At 43.9% G+C, this 18,687-nt stretch overlaps 1 protein-coding gene across 1 annotated transcript in view; it reads right to left on the bottom strand.

Moving 5' to 3' along the window:
- Positions 1-18,687, bottom strand: part of LTBP2 (latent transforming growth factor beta binding protein 2) — a 142,156-nt gene that overhangs the window by 5,207 nt on the left and 118,262 nt on the right. The window contains exons 19-31 of the mRNA XM_081857916.1: positions 17,267-17,392; positions 15,692-15,817; positions 10,784-10,906; positions 9,794-9,919; positions 8,748-8,870; positions 8,375-8,506; positions 6,946-7,071; positions 5,803-5,946; positions 4,883-5,074; positions 4,622-4,705; positions 1,301-1,429; positions 918-1,058; positions 662-829 (exon numbers count right to left, since the gene is read on the bottom strand). Coding sequence (XP_081714042.1) covers positions 662-829; positions 918-1,058; positions 1,301-1,429; positions 4,622-4,705; positions 4,883-5,074; positions 5,803-5,946; positions 6,946-7,071; positions 8,375-8,506; positions 8,748-8,870; positions 9,794-9,919; positions 10,784-10,906; positions 15,692-15,817; positions 17,267-17,392 — 1,740 coding nt within the window. The remainder of the gene's footprint in view (positions 1-661; positions 830-917; positions 1,059-1,300; positions 1,430-4,621; positions 4,706-4,882; positions 5,075-5,802; positions 5,947-6,945; positions 7,072-8,374; positions 8,507-8,747; positions 8,871-9,793; positions 9,920-10,783; positions 10,907-15,691; positions 15,818-17,266; positions 17,393-18,687) is intronic.

Here is an 18,687-nt window from a genome sequence, read left to right as displayed (position 1 = left end):
AGAGATCCCCATAGATATGGGACAAAGTCATATCTGTGAGGTCACAGTGTGTCTTTGATGTGGATTAGCTCAACAGATAAAGGTAAAGGTAAAGGGACCCCTGACCATTAGGTCCAGTCGTGACCGACGCTGGGGTTGCGGCGCTCATCTTGCTTTATTGGCCAAGGGAGCCGGCGTACAGCTTCTGGGTCATGTGGCCAGCATGACTAAGCCGCTTCTGGCGAACCAGAGCAGCGCACAGAAACGTCGTTTGCCTTCCCGCCAGAGCACTACCTATTTATCTACTTGTACTTTGACGTGCTTTTGAACTGCTAGGTTGGCAGGAGCAGGGACCGAGCAACGGGAGCTCACCCCGTCGCGGGGATTTGGACCGCGACCTTCTGATCGGCAAGTCCTAGGCTCTGTGGCTTAACCCACAGCGCCACCAGTAGATGTATTCATTATTAAACATTATTAACAATGTATTAATAATACATTCTTGGTAACATTGCTGATGATGACTCAAGTTCTTGGAGATACTGCGAAGGGTCAAGTCAGTGATGTGAATCCAATTGCTCATGTGTGGATTTGCCCAGTGGAAATCTTATCTGAAGTTTAGCCTTAGCTATTGAAAGACACCACCCCCTCCTCCCCAAATCCCATGTGATTTGTGCCTTCTCACCAGAGGACCTGGGGGGGCAGAGTGCACAGTCCTGACTCCAGGCGTCTCCATAGCGGCAGCAGCATTCTGTGTACGTGGTTCGTTGGCCCAGCAGTGGCTCGTTGCAGATGTAGTTGGAGACACTCTGCCAGCAGATGTCTAAGTGAATGTCAAGTTCATCCTCATCATCTGCCAGTGAAAGAAACAGAAAGGCCATTGGAGCTACAAAACCTGCTTTTAAGAGACCATTTTGCACTGTAGTCAGAACTGCACTCACCTGCGCTGTTGGAAACGTTGACACAACGGTTGTGGGTCGCATCCAGCACGAGGGGAAGGCTACAGAAGCAATGATAGGAACCAGCCGTGTTGAGACACTTGCCGTTTGCACAGGCATCTTTGTTTTCACACTCATCTAGATCTGCAGCCACAGAAGTTGAGCAGAAAAGTTTACATCAGTAAGACGGACCTCTTTGACCCAGAAAAAGATTTCCCCCTCCCCTGATCAGGTGTGCACAGAATTTCAGGGAGTACCTTACTTACTCCATGTGATGCTTAAAATAAAAACGGGGGGGGGGCAGGATGGGACCGTTCCCTACAATTGTGTGGGCAATTCTACAAAGCACAGAAAATATATCAAGCAGCTAGAAAGAGCCTTCTCACCAATACATTCAAGCTTGCTGGAGTCATAGATAAAACCGGCGCGGCAGAAGCAGGCATACCCTGGCGCTACGTTCACACAGTGACCATTACGGCAGACCTCGTGGCCAAACATTTTACACTCATCAGCATCTAGTGGGAGAGAGAGGTTTAATCAGACCTAGAAACCAAACAGTTAAGACCAATGGGGACCCTAACCTATTTATTCTCAAGGGTGGTGCTCTTCAAGCTATCTGTCTTCAGGGAACTGACTTGCTATTGAACACCTGCCTGTTTTAGAGGATTCTGGGGTGCATTCATTTAATGTGTGCTGCTGTGTTGGTCAGGCCTGTTGTGCCTCATCATAGCTGTGAGTGACTTTTAGAACACGTTCACCCTTTGTTGAACCAACCTCTGTTCAGTCATTATTTTTACAGGGGATCTCTTTGACACTGTTATCAAATCATGTTGTTGTTTAGTCGTTTAGTCGTGTCCGACTCTTCGTGACTTCATCAAATCATAGTTCTTCTGTATTCCCCCCACTCCATAATTCTTTTTACAGATAGGTAGCCGTGTTGGTCTGCCATAGTCAAAACAAAATAAAAAAATTCCTTCCAGTAGCACCTTAAAGAGCAACTAATTGCAATAAGTTGCAATTCAGCAGCTTCTCTTTCCAGTCTATTTCTGAAATTCCTTTGTAATAGAACAGCTACTTTGAGATCTTGTATAGAATGTCCCAGGACATGCAACTTATTACCAAACTTAAAACCATGGAGAGACCTGGTCTGAACAAAGACATTGGATTCTTATCTCATTATACATGACAAAGCCATTTTTCACCTTCTCACCCCTTGCTTTTTCCTGTAAGACCTATTGCAGTTGTTAAGAGTCGTCAACAGGCTCATCACAGCTATCTGCCAATCACCCATCCCCACCACCCTTCTGAGTAATACCCCTCCCCACCTTCTCACTAAATAGAAGGGTCTGGTGACTTCTGTTTCAGTGTATCTGAAGAAGTGTGCATGCACACGAAAGCTCATACCTAGAACTAACTTAGTTGGTCTTTAAGGTGCTACTGGAAGGAATTTTTTTATTTTGTTTTGTCCATAATTCTTATTTTTCTTTCCAGACTGCAAAAAACCCCAAAGTTTTGGGGAAAGAATGGAACAACACCACAATCAACTAGAGATGTTGATCACCTTAGCGCTAACTCTCCCGTGTTTTTTAAGAGGTGTGTATTTTGACATGCACAGAGACACAATAGGTAGGCTGTGCAGCAAACACACCCTTTCACGGTCACCATTTCTACTGGTACCATTTTATCAGCAGGTTTTTTCTTTTTCTTTTTTTAAAAAAGAACATGTTAATGACTTTTCATCTTTGTTTTCAAAATGTTGAAATATTTGTGCTTAAATAAAAAGGTGTTTTGGTGTACACAGAGAAAAGTGTCATACCCTCCCACCCCACAGTGTGGAAAACCTACTCCCAATTCTGCATGTAGCATATAGTGAAGAGCAACTCCTGTTCCCATAATAAAGTTAATGGAAGAAATGACCACATTCAAAAATGATTATTCAGGCTGAAAAACATTTCTAGATGGCAAGTATCAACCATGTGTTTTCAATTCTCAGTTCAATACTACTACTAAATCCTGCTGCAGGAAAGATTCTACGTTTTTAAACCTTACTCCTATTAAACTGAAGGTTTATTATATTTGGTGCTATTTTTCCAGAAAAAGAGGTGCTGGAACTCACCATGAACATCTCCCTCGTTTTCTTAGAATGGCACCTGAGAGGGACTGGAAATGTGTTCCAGTGAGTTCCATTATATTCATACAAGTGAGTAAACTATTCATTTTTTGAAACACAAACCTCCTCTGTATGTCTAATGCAGAAGGTATGAAAAGCGAGAGAGGTGACTGTAGTCCTCCCTTCTACTTAATTCCTTCATCTTCTACATACTCTGATAAATTCTAAGACTTGCACAAATGAAAGCAGACCATTTTATGAGCACTTACAGCAAAATGTTATCTTTAAACTCAGTTCGCCTCCCGGGTCCTTTCCTAAGGCCCCATTAAGAACTCTATAGAGACTGCCTTGGTCAGTCTGAGGGGCTGCCAGATTTTATTTTCTGGCCTGATCTCTAACTACCTGACAATTTGTAGTTCACAGTCTTATTCTGTATAGAGCTATCCCCAGATTTATTGGTGATGTTTCCTACTAATCTTTCTTTCTCACAGACTGTCACAAGTAAGATTACAAAAGTTTTAGAGGGTACTGCAGATCTGTTGATTTAGGTTTTTCTCAGTTTCTCATTTTTCCAATCATAAGTTCAGTTCACAGCATTTCAGCATCAGTTTGTGTTATTTTTTGGGGGGAGGGGGAGTCTTCATGAAAATCCACACACATGTTTGCAAGTAGTTTTCCCTAATACAGTGCATTTACCTATGTTATTGTCACATACACATTTCCCCCCTAATATACACATTCTTGTATTCATTTTTTGTTTGAAGAACTGCATCAATATATTTGGAGAAGTGTGAAATTTGAAGGGTAGATGTGTTTCTGTTCACATATTGGTTTGTGAAATGTGAATATGTGAAGGTTGTATTAACAGGGGAACAAACAAACAAAAAACACCCCATCCTTAGGCCAGATTGTATCTGTCTTCTCCCCAATTCCATGACTAATTGCAGCTTGCAGAAGGCAGCGGTATGTGGGGGGAGGCTGTCCCAGCACTGCAGGCCCCCACTAGCTGCTTTTAAGTCAAGATAAAAATGGTTCAGTTTTTAAGTCAAGATAAAAATGGTTCAGAGTTCTGATTACAGATCTCCCACTCTGAAAGTACATTTGGCAAGGCATCCCATGTGAAGATTGTCTGCGTCCCTGCGGAGATGAAGTAGTCAAAACTTTGGGTCATATCTTTTTCGAATGCAATGTTCATAGAGAGGAATGTAACAGCAACCTTGCCCCCTTCTGAGGAACATCCTGGAAGTTTTCTGGAACGGCATCCAGAATATTTCTTGGCCAATGCAAGCAAGTTAATGACAGAGTTAGTGGCCAAGTTCCTCTTCTCTGCTCAAAGGTCTCATAAGATGGTGCTCTCATTTTAATTGCAATCTGTATCTCAGGTTTTATCGATGTATCATATTGTATTTTAAATATGGCTATGTTTTATTGGTCATGTTTTTACTCTGTTTTGTTTTAACAGGTCTAGGACTGTACAATGATTGATTGATTGATTGATTGATTGACTGTCTGAGTGATTGATTGAGATCTTCCACATCACATCTAACTGTGACCTTCAGATGCTTAGTGGAACGGGTAGAAAAAGAGAAAGGGGTACCTGTGTAAGATGTCTGTCCAAAAATCAGCGTCCCTTCCACAGGGATATATCCTTTCCCACTAGGGCAAATGTCAGTATATTCCACTGGCAAAAACAGGGGAAGAAACAAGAAGTTCAGCGGGATAGGGAGAGAGAGAGGGAAAAACCACACATAAAGTATATCATTATTGCAGCACACAACTTGAACATGGCAAGCCATGGTGACCTCTCTCTTTGACTGGTTCTGGCAGAGAAGAAAACACCACAGAGCAAATGTCTCACCTGAGCCAATGACAGGGCATGGATGTGTCTCACAATTGTCTCCCCAGGCTGCTCCTTCTGTGCAGCAGCATTCTTCCTTCGTGGTGTTATTGGCCAAGACACTGTCACATAGTGGGATGTCACCAATATGATAGTAGCACTCCTTCCTCTCTGAGCTTCTGGGATGCGAAGATACAGGCCTTCCAGGACCTCCTAAGTTTAGAGAGAAAATGTAGGGGTTTTCTTTTTGTTATCACCCACTGATAATGTGGGTGTCTTCATTAGAGCTCTAGGAAGGCTCCTGGAGTACTGTATCCATTGATAACAAGCATCTGGCAGAGCATGTCATTCTCAGGATTTTACCATATAAGTAATGCTAGAATGCAACCTATTTTAAAGAAAAGAAAGTTGCAAACAGCAGCACAGCCACCACCTCTGCAGTACAGCTGCCCTCTCCCTGAAACATTATGTGGGAACGGGACATCACACTGCTGGTGTCAGACTGGGGATTATAAAAGTCTCAGTAAGAATAAAATTTAGGGCATGCATTTGGAGTCATGCAGAAAAGCCTTAAGAACTCAAGTTTCAGTTTACTATCCTCACACTTATCAAAAGATTTTGAGCTATGCCTTTTCACATAGGAATTGCTGCATCCTTGATTGGACAAGATGATGACTGGTGGAACTATGTTCAGAAGTGATGTCCTCATGTGCATAATAAATTGTTTTGTGACTCGGTTAGATCAAAAGTCTCTTTGAGCTTGTCTGATCAGCAGATCATACTGTTCACAGGGATTATGCAAGATACTCAAATCTAAAGGTAAAGAACCTACTGCAGGGCTTCCTTTTATACAAACCCATAAAATGAATTCGTGGTTCTTCTTACTAGAACAGTGTCTTGGATTCTGTCTTGCATTGCCCTGCCCAGCAAGTAACTCTCACCCATGTCTGCTCGGGGGCGGCATTCGCCTGTTTCCGTGTCATAGTCCTCGTGGTCACTGGAACACAGGCACAGAAAAGCACCTTCCACATTCTCACAAAGTGCTGTCCCACAGACGGCAACCATCATCTCACATTCGTTCACATCTGCAAGACACAAAATCTTATAAGTGCATTAAGAAGCCATACATCTGCCCCAAAGCCTTCCGATTTGCCATTCCTTCTCTTCACAACTAACCCTTGAAAATAAAATAAACAAACTGGGCAGGGCTGACCCAAGACATTTTGCTACCTGAGGCAGAGCAGAAAATGCTCCCCCACGGTCAAGGTGTACAGTACCCAAAGCCAATCGAACTATTTTGGCATTTGAGGAAAAAAACTCCACAAGCAACCCTCCTCATCCATGGCAGTAGAAGCACAAAAACAAGGCTGCAGTCTTAACCTCAGTTACTCAGGTGTATGCCCCAATGAATTCCATAGGGCCTACTTCCAAGTAGACACGATTAGGACTGCACTTTTATAAATTAATTTGCAGCCCTTTCCTAACACCCAGTACCAGCTTTTGCCTAATGGTAGGACCAGCCCTGAAATGTAGCCCCTCATTTAATGGGTTTCTCATTTCTCACCATGTTCATTCATTTACAGATGTGTGATGGCAGCTGTACTGTGCTTTAAACCAGGGATTGCAACTTTACTTTGTCAAGTTTGGGCTCCAAGTGCAAATACATGTATAAGCCACTTCTGGGTACAAAGCAAATGGAAAGAGGCAGTTTCAGGGGGGAAAGCATGGAGAGGGGAATGATTAGACCCCCTCCCCATCCTCTGCTCTTTTGCATCCCCTTGCTTTATACATAACACATGGGTTGTGCCATCATCACATCTTGTTACACCTTTAGAAAAGGAACTGATGAGTCTTGGAGATTCATCTGGGGCTACTTTTGCCTGCAGTCCTATCCCTCCAGTATAAGGGCCTAATCACAGAAGACTTTTTATTACTAGGGATTATGAGGGGCTGGATTTTCATGAGGGCAGAATTTATGACAATGAGAGAAGAAGCATGAACAGATCTTGGTCCCGTATTTTGGAGAGCTGTCAGCATCTAGAAGAAAGAAGTAACATGGAACTAGAATGCTGAGTGACTCTTACCAACGCAGTCAAGGCCTGAAGGTGAGTTTTCATAGCCACGGTCACACAGACAATGGAACGAGCTGTCTGTGTTGACGCAGAACCCATGACTGCCACACAGAGTCTCGTTGGCACACTCATCAATATCTGCAGGGAAGAAGGACAGATGAATCAGCACAGAGTCTATTTTCATAGCAAGCCCATCCCCACTTGTGTATCACAATCATAGGCTAGCAATCTCCCATCTTTCGCAATAGGGACATCTCTAGCTCCTCAGTTGACCAGAAGTTTACGCAAGAATAGGAAGTAATTCAATGAACTATTTTGAACTTCATTACAACACCATCTGAGGGTGTTCAGAAAACAAAGCAAGCTGACATGTAGAAGAAGTAAGATGTCAAGAGGAATGGGCTGTTTTATGGGGTAAGGAATTTGATGAAGGAAGAATGTGGAAAAATGAATGAGGAAAGAAAGGGAGTATAAGCAGAATTTGGTTAACAAAAACAAATTTAAAACACTGCGCTGTAAATAAGTACAGGCGAGCTTCAGATGGTTTCAGAGTATGCAAGAAGGATGTGACTGTGTCAATGACGTTGGGCACAGCCAGGTCAAAGTAAACAGGCTGTCTGATGGTGCAAAGGTGCTCAACTAACTGCACTTAACCTTTTTTACTTGCAGAGCAGCAAGGAGGTTTTCGGACTTCTCCACCATAAATGCATCTCAGAAACAGATTAACATTGGGCTTGTGGTTTTTTCCTATGCAGATCACACACACCTATGTGATAATTCCATACCGGACATTAAAAGAAACAGTTTGGTGACTGGCAAGAATCACAGTATTAGCTAGAGATTGCATTGCACTAAGGAGAAGCCCTGAAGTCATGACACTAGTAACACCTGTTACTGGGACGGGCAGAAAATAATCGTGGTATTAGCCAAGGAAACAATATGTATCTACATTTTGACACTCCCAAAATGTTAAGGAACTGGAGCTTATCTTTAAGGCATCGAAACAGTGTTGTCTCCAGCAGATCATTTCCCCTTTCACAACTACTATAGGAACCAAGTCTGATATTTACACTGCCCCCAGCCCCTGGTTATTTGATCTAGTTTGCAACAGACAGGGAAAGAGAGAGATGGGTTGGCCAATAAATCCTGGCAGGCTATATTTTATTAAAGGTACCCAGTACTGAAATGCCTATCTTGTGCATACAGCTCCTTAACAATCTTCCTAATAGGGAAAGAAAAAAGGTGGTTTCTCTTACTGCATTCCAAAAAGGGAGATGCCTAGGCTTAATGAGAGCACAATAAGGCAGAAAGAGGCAGAAGCTTTTGCCTTCATGTTGGTCGTGACTTTCCTCTCCTTTCCTTCATCAGCTGAAATCCTCCATAACAGAGGCTCTTTCTTGTCTTTTGAATGCCCCAGAGTTTCTACAGACATGGAACCCACCAATGCATTCGCCAAATGATGTGCGATGGAAGCCAGCTGGACACCCCATAATGCAGTGATATGAGCCCAAGGTGTTCTGGCATTCCCATGTGCCACACACGGCATCCCCGTATTCTTCACACTCATCCACATCTGTAATCCAAGGGAAAGCATTTCAAAGTAAGTAGTCAGAAAGACAAACATAATAAGGGAATATACACACCCAAAGCCAAATGGAGTCTTGGCAACAATGTACAACACCACTTCTATGACTACAGTAGTTGATGTGCAAGACAAGAGCCTCTAGCATTTAATGACTGCTATTTGCATTGAATATCACACTAGTTGGCCCTATTCTGTAGACATTTCTCCTCCTTTAGAGTTCACTTCTTACCTATACAATCATCAGTCTCCTGGGAATGTTTGAAGCCAGTCTGACACAAGCAGCTGTAAGATCCTTCTGTATTGAGGCACTGGCCATGCAAACACCTGGACTGGTCTGCACATTCATCTACATCTGGAGAAGGGAATATAAGATGACATGGAAAAGCACAGCATAAATTTGGCAACTTCAAACAAACAATCTTGAAAGAGGGCAGAAGACCAAGGACAGAAGCAGAAAGGGTTGAAAATGAGGGATGGGCAAGTTCAAATGAATTTGAGTTGAATTTGAAGTGGGCCCAAATTAACTTGTTGAGATTGGGGCTTGGACCAAATTTGAAGTGGGCCCTGATGCCCTTTCACAGCCGCAGCATTCCAAACCAGCAACCACCGCTGCCCCAAATTCACCCTTGCAAGTGAGGACCGTAGAAGAGAGGCCACATGACAGGAGGTGCATCCACTGACTCTTGGAAGCACCATATTCCTTGGATCTAGGGACATTCCTGAACAGTATCCTGAGAGGGTCTAGGCCTTAAGCCAGAGTCAGTGGTGGGTCGCAGGGAGATCGCAGCAAGTTTTCTCGCTCTGCTGGAACCCTCGGCGCCCTACTCGTCCGTGGGGGGGGGGGTTGGGGGGGTGGAGTCCTCACACTCTCCCCTCAGCCCGATCCAGCTCTGAAACAGTTGCCGCTAAGCGGACAACACAGAATCCGCTGCCATTCCAATAGGAAGCAAACAGGAAGTGGATCTAGGGACATTCCTGAACAGTGTCATGAGAGGGTCTAGGCCTTAAGCCTGAAGCTTCCAGTTCCACAAAGCTTCTAAGCCACCATCATCTCTCACCAAGTTAATGGAGGGCTAGCAGTGTGGGTTTGGTGATGCTGAATCAAGCTACTTATGAACTGGGCCTGGATATTGAAGGGAACTTGGACCAATTTGGAAGGAGCAAGTGGAAGAGAGACCCTTGGGTTTTCCCGCGTGATCTCCCATCACTATTGGCATGAAGGGTCCAAGAGGACAGAGGAGCAGACCAAAGCCATTCTAGCATCTAGGATCTTACCTTGACAGCTGACTCCGCCACCAGCATTTGAAAAGCCAAGAGCGCAAATGCAGAAATAGGATCCATGGCTGTTCAGGCATTCGCCATTGGGGCTGCAGATGCCACTGTCCAGGCACTCATTCAGATCTACAGGAGAGCAAAGACAGTTACAGACAACTCGCTGACAAATAGGAATACTCAGTAGCAGCTGCTACTGAGTATTCCTATTTGTCAGCCCTTATACATAGCCTTATAGAAAGGACAGCTCTTTCAAGTCCAGCAGCAACGCTCGCTGCATCCTGATGCTTATGCTAGCCACGAATCTTTTGTTTCTGGAAGGGACATTGTTCTATAGGAGCTTGCAAGAGTTTCCACAAGGGAAAATGCAACTTGGGCATGTTTTGCTTGATGGTATGGAAATGACTTTATTTAAGAGGCACTTGAATTAAGAAAGAATACAGAAGGAAATGAAGAAGAACACAGAATGAGAACAGGGCCCGGGTGGTGGGCTCACAATACAAATGAACAGTCAAATGAGGGGGGAAAAAGAGGAAGTGGGTAAGGAAAGGGGAAGATCCACTGAATCCAAACATCTTAGTTAATTGTCACAGGCATGTGAAAATAGCTACGCCTTTGAGGCATTTCTTAAAGAGTTGGGAATGGGAAGGAACTGGATGATGTGAAGATCTGAAGATTTCTCCATGTGATATAGATGGGGACAGGTGCTTATCTTGACAAATGCTCATTTATTCTCTCAATTTTTTTGTTGCCAACATGAATACTCTCCCAACCACTGGCTTGGAGTACCTTTAGCCTATGATATTCAAGCTGGTGTGGCAATTTCTTCCTGAACCCTAGGAGGCTGGCTTGCACCAGGGCCACATGGTCCGGAATGGGAAGCCCCAAAATATACTGTTTGTGTTTTCCTTCTTCCCTTTCCTGAGCTAATGGCGAAGACATGGCTCAATGGGAGACGAATGGACAGATCCATTGGGGAAGAATCTGTCATACCTTCGCAGATGCTTCCATTGAAGAGCTCAAATCCAGTCCGGCAATGGCAGCTGTAGGAGCCTAGTGTGTTTAAGCACTCGCCTCCCAGGCAGTGAGTGTTTGCGTCTTCACATTCATTAATATCTGTCCAAGCAAAGGAAGACATGATTAATGGTAGAGAACAATTTGAAGCCATTATGGGAAGCTGCAACACTTAAGCAAGGAGGGGAGGAACACAGCATATAGAAAAATTGGTCCCACGTAGAGGAATTATGCAAGCCTAAGCTCTTTTTAAAACAAAAACAAAAAAATTGCAAAGAAGAGATATTTACAGAGCACCTATGTGCAAGCTGTTGCAGAGGTAATTTATGTTAGTCAAACCTCAGCTCAATTCTTAGGAAGGTAACAAACACACATTTCTTTCTCTGTGCAATTATCTCTACACAGTTGTCTTTGACCCATATTCTGATGAGTGATATTCTTCTCTAGGTCAATCTAATCTTTGAAGGAATTCTCCAGCATATCTCTCCCCCAGCTGCCTCGGCGTCAGTCACAGGGGAAGGCAAACACAATCTTAGTCCAGTAAAAGAATAGAATGTGCAGTACTTTGACTTCCTCAAGGAACTGGACCTCCCCCGCACCCCCATGTGTGCGCCGACCAATCCATCAACTAATTAAACAGACTCGCTTCCTTTCCTTACTTAAGGGCCATTACATGCATTCAGAAGAGATGTTCACAGCTCTCCAATGAGTGTTCCTGTGTGATACAACAAAAGGTTTTTGCAGATGTAGTGTTATTTGTAGATGTCCTCTTAAACCATCTTAAGGTGTGTACATCTAAAAGAATGTAACTTTGCAAAGTAACACCAAGAAATTATCACACTCGTACCCAGGACCGTTTCTTAAGTGCACATCAATTTAGGTAGTCACATCAAAAGATTTCCCCCTATAAACGTATCTCATATAATAAAAAGACTCCCACACAATCAATTATCAGCTGGAGAGAAATGGCAAAATTATACATCTGTTTATTACAGTCACAACAATGTCTTTTATGCATAACTCCTGAAGCTTTTACTCCCTATTGTAGAACTTAAGAGCTAGAATTAGGATGGATATTAGCAGCCCACCAGACTTCTTTTTTATTGTGTTCATTTGTTCCCATGAGGGTATACTGTTCGTGCCTGCAAAAGTTTTGCAGCATGTCCTGCAACTTGATGCTGAAATCCTGTAACTTTTTATACCACAAATGTTCTGGGTCCTTTTCTGTTCCCCCTCTGTTGTACTTTAGTGCAAGAGTGCCCCTCCAGGTGACAATAATGTAATAACATTGGGGAAGCACCACAGAACAATTAATATAGTGGAATGATGTGTGGACAGTCCAAAATACACCCACTCCTAATACACTATTGTTGCATCCATGACATGTTGCCGAAAACACCCTTTAAAAAAGCAGTCTTGAGGGGCCCAATGATATTATTTGTAGGACCCTGAAATTTCAAGAGGAAATTATTTTCCAGGAAGTAGGAACTGAAGCTGTATATACAAATAGGCTAAACATATATCTCTGGCACATTGCTAGGAAACAGCAGAAATTACAGAATGATAGCAGGCATGTGTTCCCTCTTCCTTTACTCCATAGCCCCCAACACCTGCACCCTTATAAATCAGGGGCTCCCTTTGCAGGGGGAGAAAATGCTAGCAAAATGCACTTCCCCACTTCAGCATGTCGCAGCACACAAGGGTCCTGTGAACTGGTCAGCACACTAGAGGAAAAACAGCTCCAGTTCTTTTTGATAAAGCAACCCATCGCACTGATGTCCAGCCTCTCTTCTTGGTTTCTTGTTCATTTTATTCTGTGGCCATTCCCGATATGAAGTGGCAACAAAGCCGGGTTTGCTACCAGGAGACAACTGCAGACAGTTCTTACTCTTGATGAATGCACTTGTGACGCAACTGCTTCCAACGTGCGTTTGTCTCATTCACATATTATCTTTTGTAAAGGTGTATTCCCATAATTGAACAAAACACAAGCCTAGAAATGTGATCTCTTTAAGGGGCAAGATCTGTAGCTCAGTGGCACAACATGTTTTATGCGCAGAAGGTCTTTGGTTCAGTTCCTTGCATCTCCAGATAAGGGCTGGGGAAAGCTCCTGCCTGAAACCTTGTGACCAGTGAGGGCTCATCTACACTTCTGCTTGTCCCACTGGAAAACCTGATCTTTACTGCTGAATCACAGCAAACATCAATCAGGTTTTCTGACCCAGGCCAGGAGGAGCCTGGGTCTCTCTCACTTTCTGTTTTCTGTCTCTTTGTTCTAGTGTTCTGTTCCGTACACTGTAGTGTTAAGTTCTTATAAGTCTCTTAAAAGGTCTTATAAGTTTGTAAGTTTTATTGGTTTTTTGCTGCAACCGGTTTCTTATGGACTGCGCCAACCCTAACTGTATGGGATTTTTGACCATTTATGCTTATTTGCCTTCAGTACAGTCATACCTCGGGTTGAAGTAGCTTCGGGTTGAGCATTTTCAGGTTGCGCTCCGCGGCGACCCGGAAGTAACGGAATGTGTTCCTTCTGGGTTTCGCTGCTCGCGCATGCGCAGACGCTCAAAATGATGTCACGTGCATGCGCAGAAGTGGAGAAATGCAACCCGTGCACGTGCAGATGCGGGTTGCGTTGGCTTCAGGATGCGAACGGGGCTCCGGAACGAATCCCGTTCGCATCCAGAGGTACCACTGTACCAGTAAAAGCTCTGCTGGATGAAGTACAATTGCCTCTGGTCTATTTTTTTTAGGAACTCTGCTATGTGTTTAAGTTTTTTCCTCCTCCTTTCTGCGCGACAAGACATTTGCTCCAATTCAGTGGTAAAGAGCAGGTTTTCCTAGGAAAATTGGGGACAAATGGAAAACCTCTCAGACCTGAGCTTTCTAAGCATGAAACCGAGCTAGCTGGACCAATGGTCTGACTCTCATGGACCTATAATGTGTCAAGTAAAGGTAAAGGTAAAGCGACCCAACCATTAGGTCCAGTTGTGGCCGACTCTGGGCTTGCAGCACTCATCTCATTTTATTGGCCGAGGGAGCCAGCGTACAGCTTCTGGGTCATGTGGCCAGCATGACTAAGCCGCTTCTGGCGCACGAAAATGCTGTTTACCTTCCCGCCAGAGCGGTACCTATTTATCTACTTGCACTTCGTGCTTTTGAACTGTTAGGTTGGCAGGAGCTGGGACCGAGCAACGGGAGCTCACCCCATCGCGGGGATTCGAACCGCCAACCTACTAATCAGCAAGCCTTAGGCTTTGTGGTTTAACCCACAGCACCACCTGCGTCCCAATGTGTGAAGTAGCCTGCTGTAAAATTTTACAGTAGAGTTTTCAGAACATGAGAAGAGCCTGCTGGATCAGGCCAATGGCCCATCTGGTCCAGTGCCCTGTCCTCACCGTGGCCAACCAGGTGCCTGTGCAAGCAGGACCCAAGCACTCTCTTCCTGAGGATTCCAGCAAATGGTATTTGGAAGCATTTCTGCCTCCAGCTGTGAACCACAGTTATGCAGGTCTGCTAGATATGTCCTTATATAGCACACTCATCAACAACTGCAAAAGATTCTAGAGAAGACAAATGTAGTCATCCAAGTAGGAATCCTGTTTATCCAAACTAGATTATTCAAATATTTTTGATGCCCTTGGACCATCTGGAGAACAAAATATATCATCGCATGGACCCTGTTCTTGTAAACATGTGAGTTCCTAATTTTGAGTTATGTTGATTTTGTTGAAGCTATGTCCTTCAGTTTCAGCATGAATCATGGGTGTGTGATTTGTTATTTACAGTACTTACATAGTGTCCAGGTTTGTACTTTATGCTTTTGACATGTGCAAGACAGATGTCTACTTTATCAGTTTTTGGAAGATCGTAAGAGAAGCAAAAAGAACAGCAAGGGGAAAAAGACAGTTGGACTTGCTTCTTTTATAATACTTGCTTTCCCATTGTTCTGAATCTTCCCTGTTTTAGCCCTATTCCAGGGAGGTGGTGGTGGGGTTTCAGGCGGCACTTTTGTTACTCTTAATTGCGCAACTACCGTTATCCCAGCCCCACCTTAAGAGGAGACTTTTATTTATGTATGTTTACATTACATTTTCCACATCTCCTTTACAAAATTAATTGTTCAAGATAGTTCACAACAATAAAAAGCAATTGATCTTTGCTAATTCATTTTTATTTATTTTTTGCTAGCAGCAAATTTATTTCAACCGGCCTATTTAACCAGATAAAAGTTTACCTGTACTGTATTTGCAAACACTTTGTTATGTTGGTTGTCTGAGCCATTTTCACAATGTTCTCTAATTAATTGTGCATTCACTTTGGCTTTGTTAGTACTTTTTCTATTTTTATGTTGGTATATTTATATCCCTTGCACCCCAGCCTAATTATTCTCCCTTGGTTGTTTTGACACTGAAAATTCAATATCTTCCATTCACCCCCTCCCCTAATTTGTGGTTTGAAATCACTAGGCAGGATTGTCTCATTTAATCTTTCTGAATAATTATGCACTCGTTCCTTTCACTCCCCTGATCCATTTTCTTTTTCTCCTCTGAATTGCTCTAATTTGAGTTAATGTAAGTTAGCCGAGGAGCTGCAACCAATTCATTAATGAATGTATTAATCTCTGCCAGATATTCTCAACCCAGAGAGTCCCAAATACATTAGGTTGCTGGTGCCCAGGACTTTTGTGAATGGAGGAATAGCCAGAGACAGAAGTAAAATAAAATCAATGTGGCATGAGATGTCATAGGTGATAAATCATACTGGGGAAAGGAAGAATCAATCCTGATCATAATCTCTGCTTGTCCAGCTATTACACTACATACAGGTTTAATTTGTGGCAAGTGTTACAGTCATTCAACCAGGCAGAATGAAGTCCAGTATCTTTACCTTCACAAGTGAGCTTATTGGATGAGAGCACATAGCCAGTGTCACAGGTTTGGCAAGTGAAGGAACCCTGGGTGTTAGTGCAGATTCCCTGAGGGCAGGCTGTGTGTGAGGCACATTCATCAATATCTAGAGAGGAAAGAACAGACCGTTAGTGATGGGGGATACTGGTCAAGACAGTGTGCCCAAGGAAAAATTCATTCATATTGCAGACTGCCTTGGCAGCATACTCTCAGAAACCTATCTAAAAGGACACAGTTCTGCCGTTACTCCCTCTAAAACTCATTTCAGAAGCTCATTTAAGTTTCAGAAGCTCATTTAAGTTTCTTCAGCTCAAAGGTTAGGCTTCTTCTATAGGTGCTCTGCTGTTTTGAAGTAGCTGATGGTGAACCCTTGCAACTGAAAAGCAGAAAAGGAGAGCTGTTTTTGTGTGAGAGAGGGGTATGAGTGTGTATTTTTTAATCAGGTTAGCCAGATTGATTCGTATGCTGTCGGGGGATTCTTGTTGTCTTGTTGGGCTGTGGATGTGATAAAGGTGAACCAAACGGGGGGAGGGGGGAGAGAGAAGTAGATTCCTAAGCAAGTCCCAGCTGCACACAAACCGTACGTGTGAAGCACACAACCCTTCCAAAGAATCTGGGGAATTGTAGCTTGCCTCTCACAGATCAACAGTTCCCAGCACCCTTGAGAAATTACACTTCCCGGGATTCTTGCAGAGGGGAGCTAAAGCTACAATATTGTGCCTAAAGCTTCAATATGTGCCTAAAGCTTCAATATTGTTGTCCTAGAGCAGTTCCCCCTGGGGAAAAAACCTTAGAGCCAATTCGGAAGGACAGCAGGACAGACTTCATGAGGAAGTGGAGGAAGTGGGCAGAATAAGTAAACATGTAAGATAGAAAAACCTTGTTAAATTGGACCAAAGTCCAGGAGTCTAACAGGAGTCAACCAGTTGCCGTTGAAATCTCCCTAGCAAGAATATGAAGGTGATGAAAACCCCCAGTTATTTATCGCTAGCAACAGGTGTTAAGAGACACTGTCTCTGTACAGGGAAGTTGCTGTTGCTGTTGCTGTTGCTGTTGCTGTTGCTGTTGCTGTTGTTGTTGTTGTTGTTGTTGTTGTTGCTGTTGCTGTTGCTGTTGTTGTTGTTGTTGTTGTTGTTGCTGCTGCTGCTGCTGCTGTTGTTTTAATTTATTACCTACCCTTCAGCCTGAGCTCTCAGTGCAGGTTACAACAATTCAAAATACATGACAAATGATTTAAAATAAAATAGGGTGGTGTTCCTAAATATATGCACCTCACATGCCAGCGGTTAAGAGGTTTAGCTAGCATGGCTGATATGATGTATGCGCAGAATATGAAGCACTGACTAAACAATCCACTTTCTTCAATGAAGCAGATTGCCAATAGTTATCAGCTAAGCCTGGGGAAGGAAAACAGTGGTCCTCATTGTTGCTAAACTCTCATCATCCCTGACTATCCCTGACCTATGGTCATAATAAGGTTGTGGCTACATGCTTCAGGCTAATGTACCATGAAGAGGAAGCTTCCCTGCTCACCACACCTGGCTACAGAATATACCTTCGCACGTTCTTCCATCCCTTGACGCAATATAGCCCATGCCACAAGCCACACAGGAGAAGGAACCCTCGGAGTTGAGACAGAGTCCTCTAGGGCAGGCGTCGTGGGTTGCACACTCATCAATATCTAGAACAAACAAATTATAGAGACAGGGAACAAACTTTTGATCTATGAGCAATGGACACTGAGCCTTATAGATCAACAGTCAGAGAAGACAAAGAACTCTACGCACGGAAAGGTGTCGAAATGATTGCACGCAAAGTAAGGTGGTCACAGAAGCCTACGAGAGTCAAGAGCTTGCTACATTGGCAGCATTTTCCACTGCACACTGTAGCACACAATATGGAAAAACCTCTGGTAGCACTTAGAGCCAGCATGATACATAACACCGGCATAGGAAGGCCTCCAGAAGCATGTGCAAAACTCAGTGCAGAATCCGACACCCGATGCAATGAGGAGATAACAGGATTGCAAGCACAGAGGGCGGAAGCAGCCAGAAATCTGCATGTGACACATTTTCAGCAACCTGGTAGCTGCTGACTGAGCTGCAGGATGTCATAGAAAGCTCATGATTCTATCTATGCAGTAGCATTACAGCTACCACCAAGGAGGTTGGTAGTCAGTTTTTCTGCAAGCTTTCTTCCTATTACCGTATTTTTCGCTCTATAGGACGCACCCGACCATAGGACGCACCTTGTTTTAGAGGGGGAAAAGAAGAAAAAAAAATCTCCCACTCTCTGCTGAGCGCCCCTTCAGCAAAGCGGCAGGAGAAACGGAGCCCTTTCCATTTCTCCTGCCACTTGGCTGAAGGGGCGTTGTGCAGAGAGGGGGAGAATTTTTTTTCTTGTTCTCCCCCTCTAAAACAAGGTGCGTTCAGTCGCCTTCAGTGACGGCAACCCGAAGCCTTTGGAGCACGGCTTCAGGTTCCTTTCGACCTGCTCTTTGGGGCTGGCGGGGGGAAGCGCTGCTGACCCCTCTCGCTCTCCAGGCTTCAGTGAAAGCAACACAAAGCCTCCGGAGCACGGAGGGAGCGCTCCCTCTGCACTTCGGAGGCTTCGCATTGCTATCACTGAAGCCAAGGAGCCTGCATTCGCTCCATAGGACGCATACACATTTCCCCTTAATTTTTGGAGGGGAAAAAGTGCGTCCTATAGAGTGAAAAATACAGTATTTTCAGATCAGACACGTGTCCCTTTTCTGCTGAGTAAAGCTGTTGTTCTTGCTTAAGCAAAGTTTTCTTCTTGAATCTTCTTGGCTCTTGCTTCCCTGGACCCAGACACCTGTTCTCCTGCCTTGCTATTACAATCCTTGCCCCCTTTGCACTTTTCTAAGTCCTTCAGCCGCATTCTAGTCCTAGTTCTGCTTCACCTCCTGTTCAGTCATCTGGCAATTGTCCAGCCTACCATGCCCTAGCTGCTTCT

Source organism: Podarcis erhardii, assembly GCF_964252035.2.
Source record: "Podarcis erhardii genome assembly, chromosome: 1".
NCBI classification, from domain to species: domain Eukaryota; kingdom Metazoa; phylum Chordata; class Lepidosauria; order Squamata; family Lacertidae; genus Podarcis; species Podarcis erhardii.
Note: the sequence above shows the minus strand (reverse complement) of the source record. Positions and strands in the feature narration are given on the sequence as shown.